The sequence below is a fragment of the Pinus tabuliformis genome, chromosome 5_1 (assembly GCF_031772625.1).
Source record: "Pinus tabuliformis cultivar Carrire ecotype Pingquan chromosome 5_1, CPIR1, whole genome shotgun sequence".
Taxonomy (NCBI): Eukaryota; Viridiplantae; Streptophyta; class Pinopsida; order Pinales; family Pinaceae; genus Pinus; species Pinus tabuliformis.
The window spans coordinates 53,320,757-53,335,635 of NC_142305.1; the positions used below are offsets into that span (position 1 = coordinate 53,320,757).

Below are 14,879 nucleotides of genomic sequence, written 5' to 3' on the forward strand. Positions count from 1 at the left end.
TGCTGGATTCCCGTGACAAAAAAGCATCAAGGAATGAAATTTGATATTTGATGATCGCTCTACTTTTTTGTTAAAATGCCATCTTATTATGGTTTTCGATTTAGCATTACACTACTTTTTTATTAAAATGCCATCTTATTATGGTTTTTGATTTAGCATTACACTACTTTTTATTTCGTGCGCCAGAAACAACATCAAGAGAAAAACAGCACCCAACATACCGTAGTAAGAAGTTTATACGTTGTGGAATGATAGAGGCCTCCAACATGGTACAGATTTATCTTTCAGAATTCTGTGTGGAATGATGGCATAGATAAATGTGATATACAATGGAAATAAGCATATAGTTTAATAGAGACACAAGTGGTGTGCACAGGACAATATATTAAAAACAACATCCTCTGCCAAAAACTTCAAGAAAAATAGCATCCAACATACCATAGCAGCATATTAACGAGTTTATATGTTACATCAGTGATAAAATAGTACATCTTTGAAGAGAGACATTAGAAATATGTACAAAACGATATACCTAAAATACAATAACCATACAAATATTTTACACAAGCATTGAATTATGGTTACCACTGCTCCAATTAAATGAAGCTTCTTTTGCTACAACTCATTCGCATCTAACAGATTCAATACATATTATGATTCTGCTTATGTTTTCAGGGTTTCTATTCATAAAGCACATCCATACGTAATGCTCTGCGCTTGCCTTGAAGACTGCTCATCTTTATAACTCAAAAAATTTCCTATCTTATTTCACAGAAAGTGTTGTGATGACCAATCATTTTTGCATACATATTATTAAGCTGAGGAGTTATAATTCCATGTCCGATAGTAGTCTAATCAAGTTTGAAAAATATTAAATGGACATAATTAAAACCAATCAAACATTCACATATTCATATGCACTGAAAGCAATGATCCACACATTTGCCAACTTGTGGATGGCCTTCAGAATCACCATGAACATAGTGGGAAACATAGCTTAAAGAAGGCTACTTTATACATTTTCTGAATTTATCTGAGTGTGGCTTAGGCTAGATTTCTGCCTAAAGCAGCTGTCTAATATAGAGTTGGGAAGAAAAATGTAAAACCCCAACCCAGTTTATACCAATATTTTCCATGAACATACAATGCATTCAAAGTTATTGGAATACAATATGATGATGCAGATGGATTCATCATCTCTGTATCTACATAAATGAAAGAAAAACAAAAACCCAAAAAAGCACATGTTAAGGTTAGGTATGGTGGCGTTGAAGATTCAGAAGGCGGGCATATGGTCCGTCACTTCTAGAAGAAAGTTCCTGATGACTACCTTGTTCAACAATTCTACCATCTTGAATGACAGCAATGGAGTCCACATTTCGAATTGTTGACAAACGATGAGCAACTACCACTGTTGTCCTTCCACACATCAATCTCTCCAAAGCTTCTTGAACAATAATCTCTGATTCTGCATCTAGTGCACTAGTAGCTTCATCTAATAAAAGCAAGCTGGGATTCTTCAAGACGGCCCTTGCTATGGCAATTCTCTGCTTCTGGCCTCCAGATAACTGAACACCTCTTTCACCAACCATGGTTTGGTAAGCATCAGGCAAGCTACTTATAAAGTTATGTGCATTTGCTGCCTTGGCAGCCTCAATGATTTCAGTCTCAGTTGCATTTTCTTTACCATAAAGTATATTTTCATATATTGTGGTAGCAAAAAGTGCAGGCTCTTGCTGTACAAGCCCAATTTTCAAATGTAGTGACTTCAGATTCAATTTCTTGATGTCTTTACCATCTATTGTAACCTTACCTGCTACAGGATCATAAAATCTTTCAATTAATGCGATCACTGAGCTTTTTCCTAAACCACTTGCCCCAACCAAGGCTTGGCTATGACAGACTTTAATTTTTAGGTTCAAATCTTTGAAAATGGTGACTTCAGGCCTGGATGGATAAGCAAATTCTATATGCTTTAATTCAATTTCACCTTTGATTTTATCAGCAGTTTCTGCATCTTCATCATCTGGTTCAATTTTTGTTCCACGGTCAAGAATTGCAAAAATAGAACTCACTGCTTCTCCACCTTTGATGAAATCTGGTGCAAGGCTTAGTGTTTCAGCAACAGAATTTGCTGTGATTACAAGAACTACAAAGACTTTGATCACTTTGGAGAATGTTGAGGTTCCATTTTGAACTAGTCTTGCACCATACCACAGTATTAAGCCTTGAGATCCATATAGTGAGAGCTGCGAGATTCCAAATAGAAATCCAGAGAACTGGCCACGTTTCAGGCTTTGGGTTTGAGGTAACTTCAGCTCTTGGTCAAAGAGATTGAGGACTTTGTCCTCTGCATTGAAGGCGGCTACAGTTCGTATGTTACTAACTGCTTCACCTGCCACCATGCTTGCCCTTGCATGCGCTTTTGCTGTGTCTCCCGCAAATCCTTTGAGAGACAGTTGCTGAAACAATAGCAAATGCTGTTAGAATAAATTCTCAAAGAATTGCAAATTTGTCCTGGATGTATTATTTGTAAATACAGTTGTGTAAATTTATATAAACGAGGTGGAAATCCTCAGACAATTTATTTTCTGTGTACTATAAAGCTTCATAGTCTTGTTGTACATAATTGTGCAACAACATATACTTCCCAATTTATGGTCAAATTTTCACTTATTTGACTAGATCACAGGCTTAGGAGTAGCTTACCTGCACAAAATTTGCAAAGACAAGAAGAGGGAATGTTGCCAGAATTAGCAGAGCCATTCGCCATTCCACAATGAAAGCTATAATAAAGGAAGTTAACAATGAAGTCATGTTCTGTAAAATAACTGAGATTCTTTCCGCGATTGCAGATTTGACATTTGTTGCATCAGCTGCCAAATGAGAAGCTATCTGGCTTGAGTTATTCTCCTCCTCATCAAACCAGCTTACTTCATTGCGGAGTATAGCTGCAATACAAAATATTTGTGTAAGGTTTGCAGTGCACACTGATATTTTGAACAAGAAATAAATAAGAGATTGCCTACAGCTCTAGATGCATATTAGCTCAGTGGATCTGGATGTAGTAATGGCACCTAGATTCTTTCACATTTTTTTGATTAAAGCAATGATTGAGATTAACACTCTTATTCTTCTAACAAAATCAGAGAAAGAAATCTATGCTAACTGGACTCAACCTGAAAGCATCATCTCCCGGACTCTTGCAGTGAGATTCTCGCCCATGATACTGAAAAAGTAGTGTTGACAAAGGTAGGCAACAACAGCATAGAGACCAGATCCAATGTAGATGAAGACATATTCTTTGGTTTTTCTTTGCATTTCTTCCTTATCGGTGTAATAGAAAACTTCAAGCATATTGCTCATTATGATGGCAAAGGTTGGCCCAATTAAACCAGAGAAAATTGATCCTGCAGCCCCCAGTAGAGCATAGGGCCATTCAGGTGTATTTAATTTGAGAAGTCTAAAGAAAGATCCTTGAGCTGGGGGATCAATCTTGCTTGTATCAGCATTTGAAATCATTTCAAGTCTCCCATCTGCCCCTGTACTATATTGATAGCTAAGGGCTCTTAAACTTCCTGAACGGAGGCTTAGAGACTTGGTTGATAATGAATGACTGAGGCGTGTGGATTTGGATTTCCTTAGAGGAAGGCTTCCATCTGTTGTCATACCCATTTCTTGGAGTTTAACCAATGCTGAATATGCACCACTGCTACCTTTGGCGAGCAATTCTTCATGATTTCCTAATTCAACAATCTGACCCTGCTGTAAAACAGCAATGATGTCTGCATTTCTAATGGTGGATAGACGATGTGCAACAACAACAGTAGTTCTTCCTATCATCAGACGGTCAAGAGCTTCTTGAACAATGCTTTCAGAACCTGCATCAAGAGCACTAGTTGCTTCATCTAATAGAAGAATTTTAGGATTCTTTAGCATTGCTCTTGCTATTGCCACTCGTTGTTTTTGTCCGCCAGATAGCTGAACCCCTCGTTCTCCAACCTGTACAGAAGATTTACAAGGAAATTTAAAAGCTTAGGATGGGCTAATCAATTTATAATAGAATAAATCATGCTTTCTCTTTGAATGTTTTCTTTGAAAATATCCATTACAGTGGTTTAAATCGTTCATTTGAAACTAATCTCAAAGAGGGGATGATGTCTATATACAGCAGCAGCAAAACTAGAGTTAAAATTGGATGTGTTGAATAAAATTTTAGTTACAAACAAATGTAAATGCCAGCCATTCTGAAAAGTTGAAATTAGGTTATGGTCCAAGTATATTGGGTCACCATATGAAGTTGATTTATCAGTATGGCATATTTGAAAAAATTTCAGTAGTGGCCATACCTGAGTGTTGTAGCCATCTGGAAGTAGGGTAATGAAGCTGTGTGCATTTGCAGCATTTGCAGCTTCTTCAACTTCTTCCATGGTGGCATCCTCTTTTCCATATTGTATATTTTCAAGTATTGTTGTAGCAAACAATGCAGGTTCTTGGTTTACCAGCCCAATTTGCTGGCGAAGCCACTTTAGCTGCAAAGTTTTGAGATCATGACCATCTAAGTGAATATGTCCTGCAAAGAAATTCAGAGAAAATAAGACCCACTGATAAAGCCCAATCTGCCACCAATCTGCCACAGCCTTCATAGAAATTTCATCAAAATAAACTACATGGTGTTCAGATTTAACTATTAAGAAAACAAGCAGTATATCAATTTCAGTGGCAAATTAGCCAAGCCCAGAAAAGAGGTTTATATTGCAAGAAGTTTCTCTAGGTAACAACAGTGGCCTTGGAACCCAAAAGTCCAAAAATCAGAAAAATCGCCTAGCCAAACTCTCAATTATTGAAGTATTGAACTATAAATAAGTAGTTATCTAAGAATTGGAACTGATGCCTTTCTGAAAGCAACTGGCCTAACCTAGGTCAAATCCAGTATGCCAAACTTTATGTCAAAAAAAGGACCATCACCTTGGCTGGGATCATAAAAGCGTTCTATGAGGGCCACAACAGTGCTCTTCCCAGAACCGCTACCCCCCACTATTGCAATAGTCTTTCCAGCTGGGATTTGGAGAGAGAAATTTCGGAAAATCAGTACATCTGGCCGACAAGGGTAACTGAATGTAACATCTTGGAAGTCAATGTTGCCCTGGATTTCTTCTAGCTTATTTCCTTCTGAAACATCATGAATGATTGTAGGCTGTTGTTTAATAATCTCCATCAGCTTGTATGCAGCAACTTTCCCCTTGCCAAATGCACCAATATTGGAGAATGATTGCCCTAAACTCCTGTAAAATCCACCATTCTCTATAAGCCAATGCAGTGAATACAAAGGAAGAAATTAACTTCTAAAATTTAGTATGTAGTTCATGTAGCTTGGATAGATTGTGAGCAGAAAAATCTTGCATAGGATGGAAACTGGCGTACATGCCACCGACTATAGCAGAGAAAATGGCAGTGAACGCTTTGCCTCCATCTGTTTGCCCATTTCTAATGAATACTCCTGCATACCAAAACACCAGTGCCCAAGACATAAATGCTATTCCATAGGTGCATCCGATGCCCAATCCTTTGGCCATTCCTCCTTTGTATCCGAGCTTTAATGTGGTTTGAAGAGCTTCTGAATAGGAATTCAATCCCCTGTTTTCACCTACGAAAGAGTAGACTGTTCTGATTTGAGCAATGGCCTGTTACACATCGAAGAGATTCAGATTATGACTTGGGCAGTTCCTCGTTTACTGGCACAAATTCAATAAATTATTATAATGCATGTGCACAAATTTGTTTCAAGAATGAACTAAAAATCTTAACAAGATACCTGTTCTGCAACGTTCCCTGCATTTGCATAAGCTTCTTGGCTCTTAGATGTCAATCCTGTGATCGTGTAAGCATATAAACCTCCAGCAAATGCAATGCCTGGGATAACGGCAACACTCAGGATAGCTAATCTCCATGCTGAAACAAATCCAACCACCAAACCCGCCAAGAATGTTGATAGGTAGTGTATAAAATTTCCCACCTATTTCCACAATAAATAAACAGATCTTCAGATGTAAAAAAATAAGACAAAATTATATTAACTGGCTGAAGAGGACATCAGATGACCCACAAGATTCTTATTTGCAATCTGAGTTATACTACGGAGAAACAACGAAACCTATATATTAGTTCTTCAGGCTGTTTTGCATCTTCTGATATACTATGTTGATTGATAAGCATAATTTTTTCCCATCCTAAATTTCCCTTCCTAATATCAACTGGCCGGTAATCAGTCTTGGATTTTGGCCTATGTTTCCATTTCTGGACAATTTCTTAAGACCAAACACATTCATATCAAGCTATGGATATCATAAAATATATACATACGTTGATTGATTTTATGCAGTTGTTTCAAACTTAAGTACTAGAAGAAAACGCCATTAAACTCACAAATGGTCATATGGGCGAGTACCTTTTCACTGATTGCATCTTGAACGAGAAGAGTATCTGTGGAAATGCTGAAAACTATATCCCCGGTCATAGCATCCGTGTCAAAGAATCCCACATCCTGCTTCAGCACTGCTTCTAAGTATCTCTCTCTCAATTTACCCACCTGCCTCTCCCCAGTGTGCATCCAACAAGCAATTTCTGCAAAATTATTCGCAATATACGAAATCAAATAACCCTCTCCAAGCCCAGAGGATTCATATTATTTAATATGGAAAATGTCCACCAGAAAACTTCACACACTCCGTATATTCGATAATGTCTCTAGTCTCTCAGCGAACTCTTATTTCTATCACTCAAAACCTGCATCTCTTTTACTAGTATAAAATAGAAGATAGTCAAACACCAACTATACACTGGCAGGTATTCACAGCGATAACCTTAGTGAATTAAGTAACCAAATAACAGAATTTTAGATCAGAGAGAAACTTCGTTAAAAGTTTTGTAATGTAGTCCAATGGATCATTGTTGATTAAGTGGGTGATAAATAAACTACATATTTTTGTGATTTTAAAACAGAAAGTCCTGATCTGTTTCTCCAACCTACAAGGCCTAAGATGTTGTGAGATTATACTGAAGAAATAGAAACTTCGAAGGTATAGGGCACTTTGTACCTGCCCATGAGGAACACAGGATCACCAAACCCAGGTACAGGAAATTCAGGGCATACTGCAAGCACAAAGCAAACACATACCTATTAATGATTAATCATTATAACTGAAGAAGCTGTCCAACTAACCGTATCTAAATGAATCCTTAAAAGTAATCCAGCACAAACCTTAGAAACTTCATCCACCATTTTGGCAGGATTTCTCTGATTTTTTCCAAATCCATTGATCAAATTTCCGAAGAACACAAAGAAGACAGGCATGGCTGCACCATGGATGACTGCACCTATCGTTCCCACGAACATGAGCAAATAGTCATATTTATCAGCAAAAGAAAAGAGCTTGTAAAATGGAACACACAGCTCAGTTTTCTTCTTTTTCTCGTCCTGAATAGTACCATCATTCATCTCCTTGCAGCTGCTCTTTGACACATTTGATGCTCTATCAGATACATCGACAGAACCCAACTGAAGATGCCCGACTTCGCCCATGGGCTAAAGTTGCTCCGACAATCTCACTGTATACTTCTCTGAAATGGAACTTTTACTCTAAGGCTGCATGGTATCCTATACAGAAAGCGGAGAAGCAGCAAAGAATGAAGATGCTACTACGAATGAATTGAAATCTCAGCTCGGTACTTAAATATGTCAAAGAGGAGACCTTGATTCTGGTAAAATATTTAGTGGGTCAATTTCTTGATGCCAGCTTATATAATTAGAAATCTGAAGGTGGGGGATCTCGATGAATAAATGCAATACCCCTAGTCCCTAGATATTAGGTTCATTCATAACCCCATGATCCAGAAGCAATAGTTTATATATAAATTCTGATGCCTATTTAAAAAACCAGAACAAAGATACATAATCCATTCTCCAACATCATACCTCTGTAATATTATATTATGGGGAAATTAAATAAGTAATGCAATACCAGGATATGGGAGTGATGTGTATGTGTGCCTGACTGACTGCCTGACCAAGTTTTTACAATAACTCCAAACGTTGGTAAGGCTTAACTGACAAAATGGTTTGTTTTCTATGATCAATAGTGGTTTTCTATATGGACGTGTGGGTGGCAGCTGGTATTCTGGGAATGTGCATCTGCCTCCAGTGTATTGTTTAGAGGTCTGTGGCAGATAAGGCTGTGCTCCCAGGGAACACCCAAGTGATTCCCGCTTATTTAATAAGCCTAAAGTCACATGCTGGTCTCAATATTATATATGATGGCATTGCAGCGCGCCATGAGCAACACCCTGCTGTTGTTTTCACGAGGTGCTCTCTGTTCGCCTTTACACCCTAAGGTCTGCTTTCTATGCCATTAAAGTGTGGACCCTTAAAAATGAAAGCTAACATTTGTCAGAATCCATTCAGGAAATCAGGAAATAAGCACCTTTCTGTTTGCTTATATGCTATCTGCCTTTATTTGTACATAGATTTGCACCACCTTTTAACACACTGTTAAATAAATTTAAATTATATTAAACCCCATATACAGAGTGTCGGTATAAACAGAGTTGTTTTCCAATTTCAAATATGTAAAGTGACTTAATATACCTTTATTCCTTTAATAAATAAAAAAATTAAAAAAAAAAACATCATACCATATCATATCAGTCAGTGTATCAGAGATAACTATTTGATAAATGTCACAATGGCTTTGGAGACTTGAATTCAGTAAGCGAAACAAATTATTCACCAAATTAGTTGAACTAAGATCTTTTCATAATAAATTTAAAAAATATACTATACACAAATTAATACTACCGTGAACACATATATAAGCATAATTTTCCTTTCTGCATTGACCGAGTTTAAATCTAAAATATGATGAAAATACAGGCACATGCACCAGTGGCTATGACTGTTAATTGGGGAACAATTTACTTAATCTGATAAGTTTTAATTCAAAGGAGGAAAATGCCTTCATATCACCTTACCATCCACACAGTTATTGTTTTACAGTATGGGTAGAGATTACGAGGTTACCATCCACACAGTTATTGTTTTACAGTATAGGTGGAGATTACCAGGTTTGGGTAGATGCACATTCAAAGCCATTAATGGCCCCCACATTATGGGAGAGAATGACTGCTTTGGAATGTGGATTGAGTGTAACCTCCACTCCTTTTTTTTTCAATTTTTTCACAGCAGCAATGAATTCATGTTGTTTATTTTGCTGCTTGGGTTGTGTGGGTTAATTGCAGAGTGATGGAATACATTTATTTCGAAAAGTTCCTCTCTTACGAGCGTCTCAAGAGTGCCAATTTCGAGTGGTTTCTGTTAAAAATCCCAAATTACTTTTTCTTGACTCTCAGCAGCCCCTAGCAAGTGTTTGACCGTTTAACCCACCGCACAATTCCAAACTATTTTTGGGACTCTTGGCAGCCTCGGGAGTGCTGACCGTTAAACCCAACGTTGGTTCGTTCCAATTGAGTTTGACGGCTCTCATCGAAGCATGTGAAAGATGCCTGTACGGTAACGCTGTTATAACTGATGACAAACAGGTATACTCTGCTCTGCCCGCCTTAAATTGCTCGTGGGTTCGAATCGTCCAGCGTATGGATTCTGGAGACTACAGCGTAGCATCTCATGGCAGCATAATTAATGCATTAACTAAAGAATCTACCGGGCATGCAATGTGTATGGGCCAGGCTTATCTCTACCTTTCATGATGGATTGTACTAAGTGTGGAATTATGAGGGATAGAGATGGAATTAGTGAAATGGACTATAATGAATGAATGAATGTTTATTTATTATAGTTTAATGCCATTTTTATTGAATATATTTTTAATCGAATTGGTTTATTTTTGGTTTTTTCCTTGGTTATATTTTTGGTTAATTTTACAGGTGGTTTAAATTTATTGAAATTGTAAATTTGAGTTTAATTTTACGGTTTCAAAATTACAAATTTGTATTATGATTTAATTAGTTTTTTTATGGTTTTAAATTTAAATATTATTATTTTTTAAATTAAATTAAAAAAAAAAACAAAATTTTTATAGATATTATGTAGAGATTAAATGCTTAGTTTTAAGTGGATTTTTTGGAATTTTTTTCTATTTATTTTCTGATTTAATTTGTTTAGAATTAAGTAGAGATGATTTCTTAATTTGTTTAGAATTAAGTAGAGATCATTTGAAATCACAATTTTGATGGGTGAACTCTTTGAAGTGTCCGAGGGGTTTTTGAGGGTGATGAATCCATATATGCAGTAAAAATTCAATTTAAACAATACAAATCAAGATTTAGCCACAATTTTTTTGGCCGAAAATCTGTCTGAAACTCCAAAAAGTCACACTTAAAAACTACTACATCCACTTAATAATTATTTTTAATTAAATTAAAACTTTGAAAGCCCTATTTTTAAAGACACTTATTGATCTCACATTAAAATAGGGAACTCGTTGAAAGAATATCTCAACCTTTTATAAAAATAGGGTGTTCTCTAACTATTTATAAGTTTTGGAGTTGTTGGTCTTCGGCGAAACAACTTTTGGCCAAATCTTAATATTTTGTTGTTTAAAGTGCTTTTATGGATTAGATACCTTTAAAAACCCAGTGTGATGAAATTGTGATATTTTGTTATTTAAAGTGCTTTTATAGATTTAACACGAAAAACCCCAAAGGCACTTGGATTATGGAGAGTTCACAACTCAACCTCGTGATTCCAACAAATCCCTACCGAATTTTGGTCAAATTAGACTAGAAAATATGCCCACAAAAACTTCAAAACATATAACAGGTAGGAAGTTAACTAGTTAGAGAACATCCTTCAAATTTAACTAGATCTAACAACCTCCTAAAAACTTGGAAACAAATTCGAATTTAAACAAATTCTACCTCATATGACCAATGAAAATCAATAGAGAGTATCTCTCAAATTCGACTAAATCTAACAACCTCCTAAAAACTTGGGTACAATAAATGAATTCTATTATTTTACCTCGTAATGACTAAATTAAAATGGACAAAGTCTAACTCATATGCATTTTTGTATTTTTTCGTGGAATTCGGTAAAATATTTTTAACAAAATCTTAAATTTTAGTTACATAGATAAGCATGTCTATTTTTTATAGAGCTTCTAGAATTTTAATTTAATTATCTAGAATAATAGGCATTTTTGCCTTTTTCTATAGAATTTGACAATAATACATTTCTACCTCATAACAATCACGAATTAAAATGGACGAAGTCTAACTAATAAACATTTAAACATTTTTTTTTTCTTTTCTGAATTTGACAAAATATTTTTAACAAAATCTTAAATTTTAGTTAGACATATAGATGTGCCTATTTTGGACTAGGGCTTCTAGAATTTTAATTTAATTATATAAGATTATTAGATGGATGGTAGAGATAATAGACATTTTTACCTTATTTCTTGGAACTAAGCAATAATAATCTTAACAAAATTTAAATCTAATGGACTTCTAACCACTTGCATACAATAAATGAATTCTATTACTCTACCCTATAATGACTAATTAAAATGAACAAAATCTAACTAATAATCATTTTTAACATAATATAAATCCAACAAACTCCTAGAAACTTGGAGGCTATATAAATGAATTCTATTATTCTACCTCATAAAGATTTATTAAAGATTTATTAAAACGGACAAAGTCTAACTAATAGACTTTTTTTCTTTTATCCGCCAATAATATATTTAACAAAATCTAAATTTAAGAGGTCATTGGGATGTAATAAATGAATTCTATTATCTTATCTAATAATGATTAATTAAAATGGACAGAGTCTAACTAATAGACATTTTTGCTTCTTTTTTTTCGTGGAATGCGACAATAATATTTTTAACTAAATTTTAAATTTTAGCTAGACAAATAAGCGTGTATATTTTCAAATATGGCTTCTAGAATTTTAATTTAATTATCTAGAATTAATAGGTGGATGGTAAGGATAATAGATATTTTTGCGTTTTTTTGTGGAATCCCACGGTAATATTCTTAACAAAATATTAAATTTTAGTTAGACCGATAGGGTGGTCTATTTCAAAATAGAACTTCTAGAGTTTTAATTTAATTATCTTGAATTATTAGGTGGATAGTAAGGATTTAACCTCCACAAAATTTTAGAATATTCTTAATAGTTGTCATCAATAAAAAGTTAAGATTTATCTCAAAAGTAGTTATTTCATTTCTGCCTTTAAATTAAATTGATTAATTAAATAAATGTCGTATAAATATGAATTATGGTTTTTTGAGCATGTGGAACTTTTTTTTTTTTGGCAATGTGAGATGCATGATAAATGTTTTGATGCATGTTGATATTTATCAATCATTTAATTTATTTTTTTAGACAATAGGAAACCCTACATAACTCAGTTGTCAAGTCAACAATGCGGACAACTATTACTGGCCGCTATCCACGATGAGGCTGGTACCCACAAATGAAGCCTGACTCATAAATGTTTATTCAAGAAAAACCAAGCTACTTGGAATTACCCACTGATGCTCTGTAAAGCTTTTACTTCTGCTAGGTGCCTCTAAATTTTGCATCGTTAACCTATTTCCTTATGTCTGAGGTAAACAAGTTCTTAATAAAAAAACAATTACATAACCTGCTTTCACTTCTGCTAGATGCCTCTAAATTTTGCATCTGTAACCTATTTCCTTATGTTTGAAATAAACAAGCTCTAAACAAAAAACAATTACATAACCCACGGAACATTTTATTTATATAACTACATTAATTATTACACTATTAAAATAACATAATTTAAATTAAAAAAAATACTTTGCATTTCCCAAAAAAAATTAAAAAAATTCCTAACTCAAACCCAATATGTAAATACATACTCATAATTTATTAGGTATAAATGATCATGTACAACATATAAATAAATAAACACCTACATTTTTAGCAATGACAGGACGAGCTTCCCCACATGGATTTGCATTATGTCTTGCAGTTCATTGAGATAGAGTATTCCATAAATGTTTACTGCAAAGAGAAGCTGTAGGTCGATGGAATATCCAAGGTACTGATATTGGAAAACTCAATACCTGTAGGTCGATGGAATATCCAAGGTACTCATATTGGAAAACTCATTACAATTTTAATGGGCAAATTGGTTTGCTAACATACTTTGCATGGTAGTTTAAATCAGGCAAGCTTTCCAATAGCATCACAGTTTAAATCAGGTAGGCTTTCCAATAATTGTTCATAGGTTTCAAACAAGCCAATCATTTCTTAGCCTGCCTGCCTCAACTTATATGATCGTTTTGGGTGTCTCACTGATATAACCTACCATAGTAGAAGTACTCTTAAAATTTCAATACTCATTTAATTTCTTAACATATTGATGGGCCCCTTGTAGTATGCAAAACCTGAGAGATCCTGACTCACTGTCACTGCCAGGATGAGTATCTGTCATTATTGCCATTCATTTTTATCAGAATCACAGTTTTTAAAGCCATAGGCAACACATGGACACTGACAAAACATTGTTTTGATATTAAGCCTGAGTGATTTCTTTCAGCGTATATTATGGAACTATCTATCAACCAAATTCATTATCCTGCCCATTTTTTTAATGGATGCCAATTTACTGCACCTGAAAGCAGCCAGTCTACATCATGGGGCGGGAACATCTGTTTGTTGTGTCATAAAACAAAAGGAAAAAAATAATTTGTATTTAAAAAACTAATTAAATTTCTGTCACTATCTTTTGACCTCGGTCAGTTGGATTTTAAAATATTATTGAAATTAGCGATTCAAAATAATACATTCTGAAATATTCCTGAAATCAATAATTCAACTTAATACAATATTAGTCATACTGTAACACAACCAAATACGAGTTGGGGTAATCTGTGATTTCTGTATTAACAAAACTCCAAGAAGCAATACAGAATCCAGATTGTGTAATGACCAATTTCAATTATTGTATGGACAGTAATATTTAACAGATTAAGTTGTTATCCCCTCCATTAAAGTATGGAAATATTGGTTTAGTGGATCCTTAACTGATCTGTACCTTGAGATCACATGAATGAATGCGAGATGTGAACTCTTGACTGACAGATTGATCGATGAGTCTTTATCCATAAGTCACCTGCAGCTAGTAAACGAAAGAGTAAGGCTTTTGTCAGTTACTTTTTGGCAATGAAGGAAATTTGCAGTTCCTCGAGAATGCTGGGGTCTGTCATTTATCTGAGTTTTACTCACCACCCACTCTCATGTTCCTTGAGCTGAATATGTAACAGTAATACTAATGGGTCAAAAGCAGATTGAAGTATCATTTGAATTTTAGTGGCAGCTGGACTGTGACATGACAACAAAACGTATGAAGCTGCAGGAGGAGGACAAGGCAGTGTTGCAGCTTCTGCTCACACACTATCAAAACTTTTTCAGTTTTCGTGAATCTCAAATTTCACTGAAAAAAACTGAACAATGATGGATTTTTTTTAGATGGTCAGTATTTACCAAAGGTGGGACAGCAAATTATTGAAGTATATGAGTTTGTGATCACCGACTTATTATTTTTCATAAAAATATATCGATCTTCGTACTGGGTACAAATATTAATATAATGAGTAATGGTTTTATTTTTAATAATGTCTTTTAATATATTAACAAAAGGCATTCAATAATTAGACTTTAGTACTGAGTACAAATATTGATGATGATCATCACATGGAAATATGGTTTATTTTTTACCAATGCTTTCTTAGATCAATGGAAAGAATTTGACTCAATAAAATATATAAAATGAAATTTAAATATAAATAAATTTGAAAAAAAATATGTTAAAAGAAATTAT

General features: G+C 34.6%; 1 protein-coding gene across 1 annotated transcript; it reads right to left on the reverse strand.

Moving 5' to 3' along the window:
• Positions 1-997: 997 nt before the first annotated feature.
• ABCB19 (ATP binding cassette subfamily B19) lies at positions 998-8,455 on the reverse strand. The gene is made up of 10 exons (XM_089431700.1): positions 7,262-8,455; positions 7,098-7,152; positions 6,449-6,624; positions 5,816-6,016; positions 5,425-5,684; positions 4,969-5,285; positions 4,350-4,573; positions 3,180-4,002; positions 2,710-2,951; positions 998-2,462 (listed from the first exon to the last, which is right to left on the reverse strand). Exons 1-10 carry the CDS (start codon positions 7,580-7,582, stop codon positions 1,254-1,256), a joined length of 3,828 nt encoding a protein of 1,275 aa, XP_089287826.1. The 5' UTR covers positions 7,583-8,455; the 3' UTR covers positions 998-1,253.
• Between the last annotated feature and the right edge of the window lie 6,424 nt (positions 8,456-14,879).

What these genes read in the sequence shown, in the direction of transcription:
- ABCB19 (XM_089431700.1), bottom strand. Translation starts at nt 7,582, where the DNA reads ATGGGCGAAGTCGGGCATCTTCAGTTGGGTTCTGTCGATGTATCTGAT. An exon ending in CCTGTGTTCCTCATGGGCAG is followed by an intron (nt 6,625 to 7,097) that starts GTACAAAGTGCC and finishes ATAATTTTGCAG; the next exon opens with AAATTGCTTGTTGGATGCAC. An exon ending in CAGATGGCTACAACACTCAG is followed by an intron (nt 4,003 to 4,349) that starts GTATGGCCACTA and finishes TCTTCTGTACAG; the next exon opens with GTTGGAGAACGAGGGGTTCA.